The 18,590-nt window shown below is 44.3% G+C and overlaps 1 protein-coding gene across 1 annotated transcript; it reads right to left on the bottom strand.

The window, feature by feature from the left end:
* Window positions 1–10,328: 10,328 nt before the first annotated feature.
* Window positions 10,329–12,292, bottom strand: org (oogenesis-related gene). Its single transcript, XM_024004540.2, has 7 exons — window positions 12,180–12,292; window positions 11,667–11,747; window positions 11,224–11,452; window positions 10,987–11,132; window positions 10,718–10,819; window positions 10,577–10,615; window positions 10,329–10,421 (listed from the first exon to the last, which is right to left on the bottom strand). The coding sequence occupies exons 1-6, from the start codon at window positions 12,228–12,230 to the stop codon at window positions 10,595–10,597; spliced, it is 630 nt and encodes a 209-aa protein (XP_023860308.1). The 5' UTR covers window positions 12,231–12,292; the 3' UTR covers window positions 10,329–10,421; window positions 10,577–10,594.
* Between the last annotated feature and the right edge of the window lie 6,298 nt (window positions 12,293–18,590).

The following is an 18,590-nucleotide window of genomic DNA, read 5'->3' on the forward strand; positions in this document are numbered from 1 at the left end:
ACAGATTTTAAAAGGCAAATGTCCAGATGATGGAAACGTATGAGCCAAGTGTGGATTTATGGAAGAAATATATTTCATGAGGACTGTATTGTGTAAAGGTGCTCTGCTCAGTCCAGATACAAAGCACTCTCTCTTATTATAAGATGTTTTTAAATTGTATAATGCCCTTCATTTTGCTGGACCCAAGGAAGAGTAGCGGCTGCATTGGCAGCACCGAATGGCGATCCTTAATAAATACAAATAGCATTCCTCCTCATTCCCAAGAACTTCTGTAGTCTGTAAAGAATCCTAAAAATTCTGCTCTAATATATTCCAGCGGCAGATGTGTCAGAGAATTATACTCAGCAGGAAGGTAAAGTCATACAGGAGCTTCGAGAAAAAGGGAAATGGGCGATTCCCAGCAACAGTTTTCTACAGAGACGAAAATATATAGCTGTTTTTTCTGTAATACAAACTTCCTCTCAGCAACATGTGTATCCTTTATTTGAAAATGTTAGGTGAAGCGTCATACTGCAGCTACAGTACGAGATGCAACTGGAGGGTAACAATTGCTCATGCTGCCCACTCCTCCGGGGTTTATTTCAACTGTTAGAATGTTAATATCAATAAGCCTATTATGTTAAAAACTAGCAGAAATATGTATATATTTTTTTAACTAGGCAAGTCAGTTAAGAACAAATTCTTATTTACAATGACGGCCTAGGAACAGTGGGTTAACAGCCTTGTTCAGGGGCAAAACAACAGATTTTTACCTTGTCAGCTCGYGGATTCGATCTAGCAACCTTTTGGTTACTGGCCCAAAGCTCTAACCACTAGGCTACCTGCCCTAAACAGCAATGGCGTCTTACCAGCCTCAGCCCATGGCGGTGTGAGTGCCTCAGAACATGTATACAGAAACAACATAAAGAATTGTGCTCAATGTGTTTGGTAAAGTAATCACTTGAAATTCCAATGTGCTCTTAGAACAATAGACCACAGGCTATCTATATGTACTGCATCAGATAGCCTTAGCCTATGACATTTAAGGCTAAATATGCATGTTCTCTGTTCTGTAACAGCTGTAATAGAAATGTATCGCCTTGATTATGGCTCCTAGTGTGTGTGTGTGTGTGTGTGTCTGGCTGTGTGTGAAAATCTACCTGAGAGTAATGTAACGATTTACATGGATCAGCGAAGCCACACAATGGCCACCCACACAGTATGCAGATTGAGGCAGAGCCGAGACAAGAGGATGGTGGGTGGATTAGAAAGCGTCAGTGAGAATCTCATTTCTCTGTGTTTTACAGGAGGATTTCACACGAGGACAGGAATTCACATGATTTCACATAATAATTCTACCAAATGAATGAACCCGATACAATACAAACCAATCAGAAGGACACAAAGAAGACACGCTCTACAATCTGCATTTACTAGAGAAATGGTATCACCGGGTGTACAGCGCTGGAATTGGTTTTTAGATTACATTAAAACTTCTCCAGGATTGGTGGGTCCCCTGCTGTACGGTTGAGCTAACGTAGGCTAATGCGATTAGCATGAGGTTGAAAGTAACAAGAACATTTCCCAGGACATAGACATATCTGATATTGTTAATCTAACTGCACTGTCCAATTTACAGTAGCTATTACAGTGAAATAATACCATGCTATTGTTTGAGGAGAGTGCACAGTTTTGAACATGAAAAGTTATTAATAAACAAATTAGGCACATTTAGGCAGTCTTGATACAAAATGTAACTTCTTATGGCAGCAATCCCGGTAACGGGATCGATATGACAACAGCCAGTGAAAGTGCAGGGCGCCAAATTCAAACAACAGAAATCTCATAATTAACATTCCTCAAACATACATGTCTTATACCATTTTAAAGCTAATCTTGTTGCTAATCCCACCAAAGTGTCCGATTTCAAATAGGCTTTTCAGTGAAAGCACCACAAACGATTATGTTAGGTCACCACCAACTCAAAGAAAAATTCAGCCATTTTTCCAGCCAAAGAGAGGAGTCACAAATAGCACCAATAGAGATAAAATTAAACACTAACCTTTGATGATCTTCTTCAGATGACACTCATAGGACTTCATATTACACAATWCATAWATGACTTGTTCGATTAAGTTCATATTTATATCCAAACCTCCGTTTACATTGGCGCCATGTTCAGAAATGCCTCCAAAATATCCTGAAAAATTGCAGAGAGCCACGTCAAATAACAGAAATACTCATCATAAACTTTGATGAAAGATACATGTTTTACATAGAATTAAAGATACAATTCTTCTTAATGCAACCGCTGTGTCAGATTTCAAAAAGCTTTACGGCAAAACACAATATTCAATAATCTGAAAACGTTCTACAGACTGTTGACATCTAGTGGAAGCCGTAGGAAGTGAAAACTCATCCATATCTCGTTGTAATTTCAATGGGAGCTTGATTGAAAATCTACCAGCCTCAGAGTTTCCACTTCCTGTTTGGATTTTTTCTCAGGTTTTTGGCTGCCATATGAGTTCTGTTATACTCACAGACYTAATTCAAACAGTTTTAGAAACTCCAGAGTGTTMTCTATCCAATACTAATAATAATATGCATATATTAGCAACTATGACTGAGGAGCAGGCCGTTTACTCTGGGCACCTCTGTGCACCTTTCATCTAAGCTACTCAATACTGCCCCTGCAGCCATAAGAAGTTAACAGAAATGCAATGGTTTATTTGATCAGACTAAAAATGTGGGCATACACTGCTGCCATCTAGTGGCCAATATCTAAATTGCACCTGGGCTGGAATAATATATTATGGCCTTTCTCTTGCATTTCGAAGATGGTACAAAAAAAGACAAACTTTTTTTTTGTATTATCTTTTACCAGATCTAATGTGTTATATTCTCCTACATTCCTTTCACATTTCCACAAACTTCAAAGTGTTTCCTTTCAAATGATACCAAGAAAATGCATATCCTTGCTTCAGGGCCTGAGTTACAGGCAGTTAGATTTGGGTATGTCATTTTAGSCGGAKATTTTTAAAAAGGGGACGATCCTTAAGAGGARTTATTAAGTAGGCTTCATGAGAATGAGAAACCATCTCACTTGCAGAATGATTACTTTCTCTCTATGGATATACGCTGATACACACACCCATGCATATACCGTGCACTTGTCCTCACACACATGCACACGCTCCCATGCACTCACACATGTGCACTCACATGTGCACTCAATATCCCTGACTGGCTTTTTTTGTGAGAGAATGTGTACTGTAGAGTGTGCTGACCACTGCTACATTTKATTTAAGCCTGTTAGTGCTGCAGCCAAGCCATGAGAACAGATGAGGTGGTGTGGCGTTCAGCAGAGGGTTGCTGGCTCAGGTCCACACTGTTCTCACATCATCCAAAAGCACAACTAAACCACTTTTCAATGTCTGCTTGGTATTGCTGTGGGCATTGCTATACATAATAAAACCTTGGGCAAGACAGCTTTGTGTTTCTAGTTTATATACACAGTGTACAAGACATTAAAATCACATTCCTAATACTGAGTTGCACCCCCCCCCCCGGCTTTGCCCTCAGAACAGCCTTAATTCGTCGGGGCATGGACTCTACAAGGTGTCGAAAGCGTTCCACAGAGATGCTGGCCCATGTTTACTCCAATGCTTCCCACAGTTGTGTCAAGTTGGCTGGATGTCCTTTGGGTGGTGTACCATTCTTGATACATACGGGAAACTGTATGAAAAACCGAGCAGAGCTGCAGTTCTTGACACAAACCGGTGCACCTGGCGCCTACCATACCCCCGTTCAAAGGCACTTAAATATTTTGTCTTGCCCATTCACCCCCTGAATGGCACACATACACAATCCATGTCTCAATTGTCTCAAGGCTTAAAAATCCTTCTTTAACCTGTCTCCTCCCCTTCATCTAAACTGATTGAAGTGGATTTAAGTGACATCAATAAAGGATCATAGCTTTCACCTGGATTCACCTGGTCAGTCTATGTCATGGAAAGAGCATTCTTAATGTTTTGTACACTCAGTGTATAGTTTATATCAGCCATTGTATTGTCAGAGCACAGTGCTCTGAATGACACCAACCTCAGAAAACTACATTTAATAGAAGAAAAAGGAAAACATGAAAATAGCTGCCATTATGAAACCTCTCATTTCAACATTATTTCCCTTATTTGCAGCTTATGGTTTGTTGTGAGTGAAGGTAGTTGGACTCGTTTTCATGACTAGTGGTTCAACAGTCCTGCTCAGAGCCCACTGCCCACGGCTTCTTACGTAAGGATCCTGGCTGCAGTTGTCAAGTTCTGTTGGAGTCAGAGCACAGAAAAAGCCAGTCTGATACCTGAAACTCCTCCTGTTTCTCTATGGTCCACAGTGCTTCAAAAACACACTCCTACACTCACCCTGATAGGTCCCTGGTTCTGAAGTCTGTAGTTTAAGTCTAAGTATCTGTCATAATTTTCCCYTTCCCAAACAAATAGCATGACTGGCAGAGCATTAATTCTATTCAAGATGACAAATACCAATATTGGGAGCACACAAGCATAGAGATAACAGATTGTCTTGGCCTTCCAGAGTATATATCCATCACGCTTTTAGGGAGCCATAAATTCTCTCTTGGCTGCACAATGAAATAAATAGCTGTTATTATGTCAACTGCTAGCCAAGGCAGGGCAGGATGAAAACTTAAAACACAAAAGAGTCTTTTGGTGAACAAATTATCAAAGGAGATCTAAGCTACAAAGCAATAAGGGTGTGGAATATTGTATTTTCCGATGGCATAGGCCTACGTCCTTTGAAATGATTGTCAGAAACAGAAGCTGTTTCTGCTTGCTTCACAGAGAAACATCCTCACATAAATCTCACATCATCCAAGTTTAATTTCCTGTTGGCAGACCAATCAGAAATCTCATCTCCAGACCCTAGGGCAGTGAAAACCAGCTCTCGATGAGGTTATTGAAACATGAGTGTAACACTCCACTCCTGCACATGCTCTCCCCCAGCTCCATCAGATAAAACTAAGGCGATGCTCTCATCTCAAACACAAAACTTTGGGCTGTCACTGTGTGTACAGGGCCACAGGGGAAATCCATATTTGTCATTGGTTGAATCATTTATCGATTGTCTCCCAGCATCGCTCAGGCAACTGGGAAATGGCCAGTTCTACCTCCTGTGCACAGACAGAACATGGTTTTCAGGTTTCATTAGTCGTATGTATGTGATACACATGGTAAACACCATCCAACTAATTGCTTACTGGCAGGTTCCAACAACAATAAGAAATAAWAAAAGATAAGAATACGAGCAAAGTAAATGGCTCAGTAGAATACAATAAATATTTTAGCATAAGTCTAWTACAGGAAGGAACAATTTATAGTGCAATATTTATACGTGTTTTGGGAAGGGGGGATTGGGGGGCTAGTTTTAAAATTGCACAGTATTTAGKAWTCATAATATGAGTCTAGTAGCAGCAGTTGTGATGTGTGAGTAGCATTAATGGTCTGTGTAGCATGAATGTGTGTATGCGTGTGTTGTAAGGTGCAGAGAATCAGAGCAGGTGGTCAGTCCAGWTCAAGTGTTCAGCAGTCTGATGGCTTGTAGATAGAAACTGTTCCGGAGCCTGTCTGCCCAARAGAAAGGGAGAGAACAGCTCGTGGCTGGGGTGTGTGGGGTCCTTGATGATGCTGCGAGCCTTAGTCAGGCACCGTTTCAAGTCCTCGGCTGTAATCACCTGCTTCAAGGAGACCACCATCATCCCAGTGCCCAAGAAAAACAAGGTGACACACCCATGGACTGATGTTTCAGCATTGTCTCAATGAAGAGTTCGGCGTTCGACTAGCCACGTGTGACATGCACGCGCAGTTATAAGCTTGCTAGAGTGAGCGGCAGGCGGACGAGCAATATCCACTGTCGTAGTACGGCTGAAGCCTGAGCTGGAATATGAAGCTAAGTGAAGCTGTCTAGCTTTAGAAAACCATGAGTAGATTGAGCTTCAGTTCTAGAATACCCCACAGGCATTGCATTACCTTTGTTTATATTGCATAGACCCCATAGACTGAGGAATAGGGCACTTCATGACAAATGGTCATAAACTGACAGGCTATCGACATCAGTATCCACCCCATTAATACTGCATTACTAGCATCCTACACCGGGCTGTCACATTGCACATCAATTAATCATATTCTGTTATGGGAAGAAAAATTATTAAAGTGAGGGAATGAGATCTTCTGGATGATGTATCTCAACCCAGCTCTCCCTTCATCTTTTTGCAATACATTCTGGAGCGACGAGCACCTTCAAATCACTAATCCATCAGCAAGGGGCATATACAGTATGAAATTGTAATCTAGTAACTAATTGGACAATTGGATTGCACTCTCTGTGGTGCTGCATATGTTAATCAGTGTAAGCCCAGAAAAGCCTGTCTAAACGCAGTTTTAAAATGGCTGTAATTGACCATCAGATTAATAGGAGCTATTTTGGTGTTTGGATCCAGAGGCCAGAAGTTGTAAGCTACAAGCAAATGAGGTCTCTGTACATTATTCATGATGAAAGTTCAAAAAGAATGAAACAGAAAGTATTGTTTTTTAAGGAAGTACTTTTTTTACACCAGTTTAAATGTACAATGGATAAAAACCTGAAAAAACAGCACCATGTCATAAATTGTCCTCTCAATTATCTTGTAATAAAATCAGCATGATGTAATCAAAGTGACACGTAACTGCAGGTGTTATGGGCAGATGAGGTCTCTGCAAATGACAATCAGAACAGGCCATTCGGTCCTAATTGGGAAATATAGTGACTTAACAAGCCGTCTCCACTCTCAAACTGTGAGCCTCTGAGTGTGTGCTACTGCTCAGCCRTTTGATACACAGACAGTTTAGACATTATCCATGCATTCATACTTCACTCATTAACTTGAAAGAATCTCAGTCTGGAATGTATGCAGCAGGTGCACAGTGTCCTCTTCTGATCACGGAGTCAGGCTGAGGGGGAAAGGTGTTACTGACTACATTGGACCAGCTACTTTCAGGACTGAAAGTACAGCTAGACCTTATATTCCTGTATGAAGGTATGATAGCCACTAGGAGCACGTGGCTAAGCCAAACCCAGACAGTCTAATGGCCTTCAGTGCATCCAGATGATTTTGTTTTGATTTCATCCCAGTTTCTCTAGCTGGAATAAGGGAGACTGGGATTAAATCAAGGACACCGCCATCTTTAGTGGCCTGATTGTGAGTGACAGGGCCCTTAGGTAACCGTGCTAGTCATCTCTGGAGGGTCCCATCACACAAGTGCACTTAAATCAACATTGATGGCCGAAAATGTGAATTCTCTGCATTTGTCCCGGTCCTTTATACCCAGCCAGAGCCATTCCTAGCCTCTGGCCCCTGTGTGCTTAGGGATGACTGTCTCTCTGTCCCTCCTTACACACACCCAATAAAGCATTCATACAGATGGATGGCTGCTTAAATCCAAGGGGACTACTGGTCATTAGGGGGAGGTGAAGTCCTATGTGTGTGAGAGGCGTAGGGAAAGAGAAGACCAAAATAGTGAGACAGGGAGACTAAGTACCAGGACCTTTTTGTGGCTTGACAGAGTCACATTGTAATCCATCAGATAACAGCCTACAGGTCAGAGTGCATGGGGAGCAGGCAGCACCTGCTGTCATTCAGTCAAGGTGACAATGTGCAGATGGCTGCAGTGTGCTGTGCCAAGTTACAGGGGGCCTGAACAGTGCCTCTACATGAAGCATCCTGTATGGAGGTTAGTGTGGGCATCTGGATCATGTAAGACATAAAAACACCACTGCAAATGTAACAGTATTACTTTATGGCCGTCCCCTCGCCCATACCCGGGCGCGAACCAGGGACCCTCTGCACACATCAACAACAGTCACCCACGAAGCATCGTTACCCATCGCTCCACAAAAGCCGCGGCCCTTGCAGAGCAAGGGGAACCACTACTTCAAGGTCTCAAAGCGAGTGACGTAACCGATTGAAACGCTATTAGCGCGCACCACCGCTAACTAGCTAGCCATTTCACATCAGTTACACTAACACAGCATGTAAACTGATTACATTCATTCGAGGGACAAAGTGTCACAAAAGCACACTAGAATAATTGCCCACAACCGTGCACATCTGAAACTATGCATGGACTTTCACACATGACCCTTCCCAGTGCTGTTTCAAAGCACATTGCAGTTGAAAGGCAGGGTGAGAGTGCTGGTGGTGTAAAGCCATGCAGACTCCATAGCTAACTAGAAACAGGTGGAGCCCAAGACTGAGCAGGCTCTCCTTCAAACACCCAGAGAGCCAAGGGAATCCCCAGGGACCAGTAACATCTTTGTGTTTAGCGCACACTGCTCCCCTCTCAGCAACAACCCCYCCATCCTCTTCCTACCCACATCCAAAAACAACCAGCTTTTAATTCATTCCAATTCTCAAGGTCATGTCTAGCTCCATTCTGAAGATCACTGGGGAAAAGCCTAAAATATAGTAAGGCAATCAAAAAGGTTCTGCCAAACATCTGTTCAACCTACAGTATACATTTTCACTAGTATCGAAGTTGAATACAAATTTGGTTCTCGGTTTCATATTGCATATAAAAATGTGTCTACTGCATGTTACGTGTGCACTCACAGCTCATGTTTGATTAGACAGAACATGTAGAGCGAAGACTCACCCACTGCAGTCGGCGAGCAGATGAAACAGGCGAGCACCAGGAATACATTGAAGGGGCTTCAAGTGCTCTACACCACCTCCTACCCAACCCTCTTGCATTGACCACAGTCCTCTTGGATGTGGCACCCTGGATGTGCATGTGCCCTTTGCCCTGTCAGACAAGTACCACAGAGTCATGTGGCTTTCCTCAGAGCCTGTGGGATACTTTCTCAGTTAACCAAGCTTGTATTTTAGCAGGAACACAAAACAGTTTAGCTCCTGTTTAACATCATGTATATTCGTAAGCGTAAAAGGTGATGGGCAAAGGTATGCAGCACAGTAGATTGTCAAAGTAGAGGTCAGCATAATGAGTGGAGCATTTAGCCTGTGGGTGGTAGTGGCATCATTACATGCACTGAACAGTTCTGACAGCCAACCTAGAAACAAGCCACAGGACTTTGCAATTATATATCCATTGGAAATATAAACTGGTTGAGATGAGGCTAAAGTCACCAAGTACCACAATGTTTTAATATGCACGTGTATTCATCCATAAAGTAGACTGGATGGAACATGCCTTAATGTACAAGTCATTCCTGCAGCTCAACTGGGATCTTAACTTAGACTTTGTGGGCTATACTCGGCCTTGTCTCAGGATGTTAAGTTGGTGGTTGAAGATATCCCTCTAGTGGTGTGGGAGCTGTGCTTTGGCAAAGTGGGTGGGGTTATATCCTTCCTGTTTGGCCCTGTCCAGGGGTATCATCGGATGGGGCCACAGTGTCTCCTGACCCCTCCTGTCTCAGCCTCCAGTATTTATGCTGCAGTAGTTTGTGTCGGGGGGCTAGGGTCAGTCTGTTATATCTAGAGTACTTTGCAGGTCTTATCCGGTGTCCTGTGTGAATTTAAGTATGCTCTCTAATTTTCTCAGAGGACCTGAGCCCTAGGACCATGCCTCAGGACTTCCTGGCATGACTCCTTGCTGTCCCCAGTCCTTCTGGCCGTGCTGCTGCTCCATTTTCAACTGTTCTGCGGCTATGGAACCCTGACCTGTTCACCGGACGTGCTACCTGTCCCAGACCTGCTGTTTTCAACTCTAGAGACCGCAGGAGCGGTAGATATACTCTTAATGATCGGCTATGAAAAGCCAACTGACATTTAATCCTGAGGTGCTGACTTGCTGCACCCTCGACAACTACTGTGATTATTATTTGACCATGCTGGTCATCCATGAACATCTTGGCCATGTTCTGTTATAATCTCCACCCGGCACAGCCAGAAGAGGACTGGCCACTCCTCATAGCCTTGTTCCTCTCTAGGTTTTTGCCTTTCTAGGGAGTTTTTCCTAGCCACCGTGCTTCTACACCTGCATTGCTTGCTGTTTGGGGTTTTAGGCTGGGTTTCTGTACAGCACTTTGAGATATCAGCTGATGTAAGATGGGATATATAAATACATTTGATTTGACTTAGGGGTCAAGCAGCAACTCACTGTACAGATGTTACACATGAACCTTTTATGTTTTCATACATATGGTGACAACCATCAAATCATGTCATCCACTTTAACACTGCTAGATGTTTCAGGATAAAACAAGAATATAGTATTGCCATCTCCTGGTCAGTTATTACACTGCATGTCTGAAGCTATTAAGCACAATAGACCTGCACATAAAGATGAATGTTTTATTTAGTAAAGTACAAGCAAAAAGTGAATACTGGCACTGGAGGATTACAGATGGTGATYAAACTGAAGGCGGAGCACCTACGGACAAATAAATAGTACTGATGTCAATTTACAAAAGGGCCATAGAAGGCATAAACATCAATATAAATAGTCCAAACATCATAACAGGATTACAAAGTGGATGACCCTCATGTCTATTAAAATAAAGTAAATGTTTGTCACACCAGATGTACCTGAAATGCCACCTTCCACTATGCCATTTGAGGAACATTCTGCAAACAAGGCAAAAATAACAAGATTCAAAGCCAATCGCCTATAGTCAGAGTACTTGCAGAATGATGAAAGGCCATGCCAACGAGATGCTCACTCTGTACCTCTTTAAGGTCGTCGATCACGACCTTCTCTGAAATGTCAAGGTCACTTTCTGTGTCATTTTGAGAGTTATACTCCTCACTGTCAGTATCCACTGCACTCGGCTGTCAAAAAACATAGTCTGGATTAGTCAAGTATCAAATCAATTCAAAGTGCCACAGGAAACTGAAGAAATGAGTTTAATGCTTGCATGTATTTTAGAGACAATATACTACCCATGTGAGATGAAGGGTTAGGCCCATTCAAAGGAAACCATAACAGGAGAACCCACCTCATAGTCAGGATCAACAGAAGGCTCCTCATCCTCTAGTTCCTGAGAGAGGGCCTCGACCCAGGTCTGCTGCTCCTCGTCATCAATGTCATCCTGCTTCCTCTTGTTGCCTTTCCCACAGAGCTTAGTGGGGGAGCCAAGCACCTCTGAAAAACAACCCAAATGAAAAGTAGAATTCCCCATATCATTTCAAGCACATGTCTCAATGCTGTATATAGAAACCATGACGATACATGCCTGGGGATACAGCACAGCCAATGCTGGTGCACACAGGGTAGCCCAGGGCGCTCTGCAGACGGCGAGGCAGGATGGCCAACAAGATGCGTGTGGTTCGACGCAGACGCTTGCGGCCTGCTAGACAGTGGCGGGCTGGACTAGGATTGTCATCCTCTTCTGGCGCAACAAAAGCCTTCTCATCTGAAGGGGAGAAACCCAACAGCCACCAAAACCCACGGAGAGCACGCATCTGCAGACAAAGTGAACACTTCCTATTTTCTCCTGAGCGTTAAAAGCCATAATGCACATACCCAAGACAAATGCAAAGTGAGGACAGGTGCTTGTGGGACTATTGAAGTGGCACATTTATGAGGCCAATTATGGCCACTGAAACCATCCCATGTCCAACATGTTAAATTCAAACTAACCAGTGAAGATAAATGAAGCTTGTGGCACATGCTTACCGCTAGCKTGACCGGCCAAAACTGTGACAGGCGACAGAGTACAGTGGTTAACACACTGTCTCTCTTCACCACAACTTTGTCCTGTGAAAGTAAAATGAGTCAGTTAAATCCCCCCCAAAAAAAAATCAAATCTAGCTACAAAGTAGGCATAAAATGTCAAGGTGTGCAGCCAGATGGCTAACGTTAACTAGTTAGCGCATTGATGAAACACGTCACGCAACTTCGATATGAAATGTACTTTCATAGCAGGCTAGGACAATTAACGTAGATTAGGAAATAGGTTAGCGAAAACGCTGTCCTAACTTGCTACGAAAGTCACTTCGTGTCGTGAAAGGGGTGTCCCAGAGCATTTCGTTAGCGTGCAGTCACTTGTGATGACAGATGCAACAGAAGCTAGCAAGCGTTCAAAGTTTCCCGCCGCAAAGAGTTCAAGATGTTAGCAAGTTAGACACCTTCAACAATAAAAGTTGCAGTCAAGTTCATCGGAGTACAAACATAATTTGCCCATATTACCTCAACACCGTCGTTGTCCTGTTCGATGGGGACGCTACATTCAGAGGTCATACTGATCAGTGTGGCGATAGATTGGAAGGAAGTTGATAACAGCGGTATGTGATCAGTGTTCTTATGAACCCCGGAATTGCAGTAGATGAGCCAATCACCTCACACAAACAAGTAGGCTAACTGTGACCAATTATCGAATCACTAATTAGCGAAATAATGAAGTATGGCAGCATCTGTAGAAAGGTATGGGCCAACATCAGATAGGCCGACAATAGGCAACAGGCCGACAGTAGGCAAAATATGCCTCCTTCATATGCTATTCGGAACTAAACTCAGAAATGTCAGACTTGCTAACTTGTTGAATGCGGCATGTGTATAACTAGGTAACCAGTTAGCAAGTCGAACATTTCAGAGTTTCGACTAGCACTTGAACACAGCATTACACAGGCAAGGCAGCCCAGTTCTAATCTTTTGCCCAGTTAGTGACAAAATAACTGATCTGTCTGGTCAAAAGAACAATTAGTGGAATAATAATCCGAATTGGGCTGCCTGTGTAAACACAGCCTAATGTTATTGAAAGTGAGAATTGAATAAATAGAATAAACTGAACGAAAATGACAACTACTAATTATAATATCTACAAGGGAAAGTTGTTTATTTTATTTTGTGGTGTCCATCCATCTGAACAGGGATAACCGAACTTGGTTAGAGCTTCCGCAACTAGGCAGACACGTAACATTTACGCACACACTTGCCACGTTCAAAACAACTGGGAAATCGAAGACAAGAAAACAAGCGCCGACTGGGAAAAATCGTTTTTCTCTCCAACGGTACTCCGGAGAGGGGGGTGAGGGAGAAGTCACAGGTATAAAGCCCCACTGTTTTCTCTCCAGACCAATCTAGTCTACCCAAGACACAAACTAATAGGACTGCTGAAAGGGAGAGAGACACATAGGCTAGCCTGTGCACACACACACACACACACACACACACAACAGCCACAATGAAGAGAAACATGACAGCACCATCAGCATTGGAACTATTGGCAGTAGCACAAAACACTTTAATGTTGCAGAAATGTGGGATTTCTCCACGCCGTGCAGGCACAGTTGCGCAGGGATGCATTCACTTTTGTGAGCCACCTCCAGCGTGCGCTCTCTCGGGAGTTCCGTCATATCAGACTGCCACACAAGTAAGGATATCTTTAGCAATACACTGATTGATGCCTGGCAGCGTTCAACAGTTTACAATTCCCAGTCTTCACCATTCCCAAGGCGATGATGGAGAGGAGGCATAGGAAGGCTTTGGGGGCCCTGAAGTGGACACCTGCTGTTTATGTATTTTACCATCCTCTTCACTCTCTACATCAACGTCATCATCCAGCTTTGGGTCTTCACCTGAGCGAAAAGCCCACTGGACCATCTCAGACCCCTTCACCTACAAGCGTTCTTCCCTCCACAGGGTGAGATCCTACCCCTGTGCCTTCCTGGAGAATGAGCACTAGCTCGACCCGACCGCCAGAGCTGCCCTGTCTCTGCCTCACCTTGCCAAGGTCACCAGACCATATGGCTTTGTCGCCCTGAGTCAGAGCCCTCAGATGGCCTACGAGGAGGCTCTGCTCTTCCAAGCTGGGCTCTGGCTCCTACACAAGGATAAAGACAGCATCCACCACACGACACAGGCCATTCACATTAAACCCAATGCCTCCAGACGGTCAACTACTGTCCAACGCCTGTCCATAGAATATAGTATATCACAGACTGAAGCAGCGCCAAAGGAGGAGATACTACGAACCATCTCCTCAGGCTCATCCTCCACCTCCTCATTGAAACATTTGTATGAATAGGAAAGAACATAAACATTCTCCTCTCAAGACAGTTCAATATCTCATGAAATCCAGAATACTATACTGTAGATCCCCGCTATGGCTAGCCTTACATCTGTATGTTTTATTTAAGGGGCGTATTCTAAACCTTAATCCTCTCAACTGAATTTAACAGAAATCCTAATCCACCATACACTATCATTAACAACACATATAATACCTGAATATATTCAATGGTTTATTACACTCTTCAGATGACAATTTAAAGTTACATATCATAAAAGGATGATGTACTGTATTTGAGCAATAGGGGTGTTCCTATCTAGGTGTTTTATTTCTATGTTGGCCTGGTATGGTTCCCAATCAGAAGCAGCTGGTTATCGTTGTCTCTGATTGGGGATCATATTTAGGCGGCCATTTCCCCACTGTGTTTGGTGGGATCTTGTTTTTGTGTTGATGCCGTGAGCACTACAGAACGTCACGTTTCATTTATTGTTTTTTGCGCGGTTCACTGAAATAAAAAGATGTTGAACCGATTCCACGCTGTGCTTTGGTCTGTGTGCTTACAACGACGATTGTGACAGAAGATCCCACCACAACAGGACCAAGCAGCATGCCCGGGAGGAGAAGGTATCCTGGGCTTGGGAGGAGATAAAGGAGGTGAAGACATCCTGGACTTGGGAGGAAATTATGGCAGGAGACGAAAGCCTTCCGTGGAAGCAGACGCAAGGAGAGAAGGGAGGACAGCGACAACGCCGGGGTTCGCGGCCACATACAAAGCCCAAAAGACAGCCCAATTTTTTTGGGGGGGGCGGCACACGGGGTGGTCAGCGGAGCCGAGGAGTGAGCCAGAGCCAGTCAGTGAGCTGATGAAGAAACTGGAGAGAGAAATGAGAGAGTTGTTGGGTTGGTGTATGATGCACGACATTCACCCTAAGGAGGGTATCATCAGTTTGCTGCCACCTGAGTCAGRTCTCCGTACTCGTCCTMGGGAGCGTGCTAGCAGTCTGGTTAAAACTGTGCCGGCTCCACGCACCAGGTTTTCAGTACGCCTCCACAGCCCTGTACGTCCTGTGCCAGCTCTCCGCACTCACCTTGAGGAGCGTGTCATTTGTCCGGTACCATGTGTGCCGGCTCTACGCACCAAGTCTCCAGTACGRCTTCACAGCCCAGTACGTCCTGTGCCAGGTCTCCGCACTCACCGTGCGATGTGTGTCATCGTTCCGGTACAATTTGTGCCGGCTCTACGCACCAGGTCTCCAGTGCGCCTCCACAGCCCAGTACGTCCTGTGCTAGCTCCCGCGACTCCCGTGCGGAGTGTGTCATCGTTCCGGTACAATTTGTGCCGGCTCTACGCACCAGGTCTCCAGTGCGCCTCACAGCCCAGTACGTTCTGTGCTGCTCCTCGTCACTCGCTCCAGTGCGCATTCACAGTCCAGAGCTTCCGGCGATGGTCCCCAGTCCAGAGCTTCCGGCGACGGTCCCCAGTCCGGAACCTCCTGCGACGGTCCACAGTCCGGAACCTCCTGCGACGGTCCACAGTCCGGAACCTCCTGCGACGGTCCACAGTCCGGAACCTCCTGCGACGGTCCATAGTCCGGAACCTCCAGCTCCATGGCCGGAGCCTTCTTCTGCGCCGGTGCCCAGTCCAGGCACGGCGTCCAGTCCTGCTCCATGGCAGGAGCCTTCCTCTGCGCCGATGTCCAGTCCAGGCACGACGTCCAGTCCCGCTCCAAGGCCGGAGCCTTCCTCCTTCCTCTTCACTGAAATAAAAAGATGTCAAACCGATTCCACGCTGCACTTTGGTCTGAGTGTGCTTACAACGACGATTGTGACATACTCATTATGCCGCCTCTCTCATAGATCATGAAGAGGACTAGTGCCTCACTGTGGAATAAAGATGACAGATGAAACCTACTTCTAAAAACAGATCACAAAACCCCTTTGTCTGAAGAGCACTTGACCTAATATAATGGAACAAGATACTCATTTTCAGAATAATGCTTACTGCAAAGTAAGAAAGTATGGTAGCAGGAAGCCTAGCGTTGGGCAAGTAACTGAAAGCTTGCTGGTTGGAATCCCTGAGCTGACTAGGTGAAAAATCTAGCAATGTGCCCTTGAACAAGGCACTTAACCCTAATTACTCCTGTAAGTTGATCTGGATAAGAGCGTCTACGTAAATATATGAACTTACAAGCCTTATTGTTTAAATCTATTCATGCTAACCAATAGGCCTACAGTGTGCTATTAATATAACTGTATGAATTCTAATCCCTCTCTGCACTACAACAACCTTCCATGTCTCAAAGACAATGTCCAAGTAGGGTTTAACGCCTCCTCTCCTACTCAGCCTCAGGTTTGGGCCAGTAACCGTAAAGGTTGCTGGTTCGAATCCCCGAGCTAACTAGGTGAAAAATATGCCGATGTTCCCTTGAGCAAAGCACTTAACCCTAATTGCTCTGATAAGAGCATCTGCTAAATGACTAAAATGTAAAAATGTARTCGCCTTACCTGCTGCATTGCTACTTGGATCCCACACTGCGATCTTTTCCCCGACATCTGCCCTGGCTTGCCCCCGCCACATTCCCCCCTCTCTCCTGAGCTTTTGTTTGCCTCCAGTGCACATACACACACACTGTAGACTTTGGACTGATCATAATTTTATGTAGGCTAATTAACCTGTGATGCTTATTACATGAGCTTACTCAGAAACACTTTAATGAACTACTATAGGCCTACTATTTTATCTCAGACTTTTATAGCATATTGGACTCATAGAGAGCTACTCTCAAGTTATCTTGTTGGTGCGAGTGACTCTTTGAACTTACAATGGATTGCCCCAAGCTGTAATTTTTTTTTATTGTGCTTTATGCTATTTGCCCCATGACTCCTGCGTGCTTTGTTGACTAGGAACTTGATCGCTTACCCAACCGTGGGACTGAAAAAGTTTTCTTGGCCTCCCATCCTATTCTAACCACATCTCGCCGGCTTTGTATTCATGTTACCTGATGAAATTGCTGTACAATAGGATCTTGTTGCCATCTGATGCACATTGAAATGTCATAAAAAATCAACACTGCAGAGCTCTCCCTGTCCTCTGCCGTGCCCTGATTGTATTACTGCTGATGATATCTGGAAATGTGCATGTACACCCTGGCCCGTCTACTGTTGCTAGCCCCAATTCTTACTTGTGCTCTGATTTCTTCTTCACTGATTTCTGCTCTCGTAAAAGCCTGGGTTTTCTGCACGTTAACACAAGAATGTTATTACCTAAAATGTATCAATTGAACGTGTGGGTTCACAGCTCCAATCCAGATGTGTTACTGAGACGTGGTTAAGAAAGAGTGTTTTGAACACTGATGTTAACCTTTCTGGTTAGAACCTTTTTTGGCAAGACAGATCTTCCAAAGGTGGTGGAGTGGCAATATTTACCAAATAATGCCTTCAGTGCTCTGTTGTCTCCAACAAGTCTGTCCCCAAGCAATTTGATTTGCTGGTTTTAAGCATTAAGCTTTCAAATAGCTCTTTGTTGAGTGTTGCTGGGTGTTATCGTCCACCATCAGCACTGGCCTGTACCCTACCTGCCCTAAGCTCTCTCCTGGCCCCTTACACTAAGTCTGAATTTGTCCTGCTAGGTGACCTAAACTGGGACATGCTTAAACTACCTGACCAAGTCCTAAAACAACTCCCTAAATCCCTTRCAGATTATTACCAATCCCACAAGGTATGACTCCAAACACCCAGAAAAGGCTACTCTCCTCAATGTGATCCTCACAAATAATCCTGATAGGTATCAGTCTGGTGTTTTCTTTAATGACCTTAGTGATCACAGTTTTACAGACTGTTTTCGTAATGTTAAACGACCCTTCCTGATTTGTCATAGACGCTTGCTTAAAAACTTTAATGAACAAGCCTTCCTTCATGACCTGGCCTCTGTAAATTGGTATAGAAGCCGCTTGATCCCCTCTGTCGAAGACACTTGAACCTTCTTTTTTGATATTTTCAGTGGTGTGGTTAACAGACAACCTCATAAAGAAAATGAGAATTAAAAACAGGTTCAACCCCTGGTTCGACCGTGATCTGGCAGAGTTACTCCACCTCAAGAACACCATTTGGTGAAAGGCTCGGCACACAAATGCTCAGGCTGACAGGCTCTCGTTCAGACAAATGAGACATAAGTACACTCAGGCTATCCGGAAGGCCAAAGTTAGTTACTTTAAATAGCCGTTCTCTCTCTGTGGGTCTAATCGCAAGAAGTTCTGGAAAATGGTGAAAGACCTGGAGAATAAACCCTCCTCCTCACAGCTGCCTATGTCCCTTAATGTTGATGATGGGGTTGCTACTGACAAGGAGCGTATGTCTGAGCTGTTTAATCACCACTTCATTAAGTCAGGATTCCTATTTGACTCAGCCATGCCTCCTTGCCAGTCCAACATTTCCTCATCTCTCAGTCCTTCTAATGCAATTAGCCCCGATGCTCCTCCCTCTTTTTCCCCTGCCCCACTACACAGTTTCTCCCTGCAGGTGGTCATTGAGTCTGAGGTGCTAAAGGAGCTCCTTAAACTTGACCCCAAAAAACCATCTGGGTTCATCAT

The sequence above is a fragment of the Salvelinus sp. IW2-2015 genome, linkage group LG16 (assembly GCF_002910315.2).
Source record: "Salvelinus sp. IW2-2015 linkage group LG16, ASM291031v2, whole genome shotgun sequence".
NCBI lineage: Eukaryota > Metazoa > Chordata > Actinopteri > Salmoniformes > Salmonidae > Salvelinus > Salvelinus sp. IW2-2015.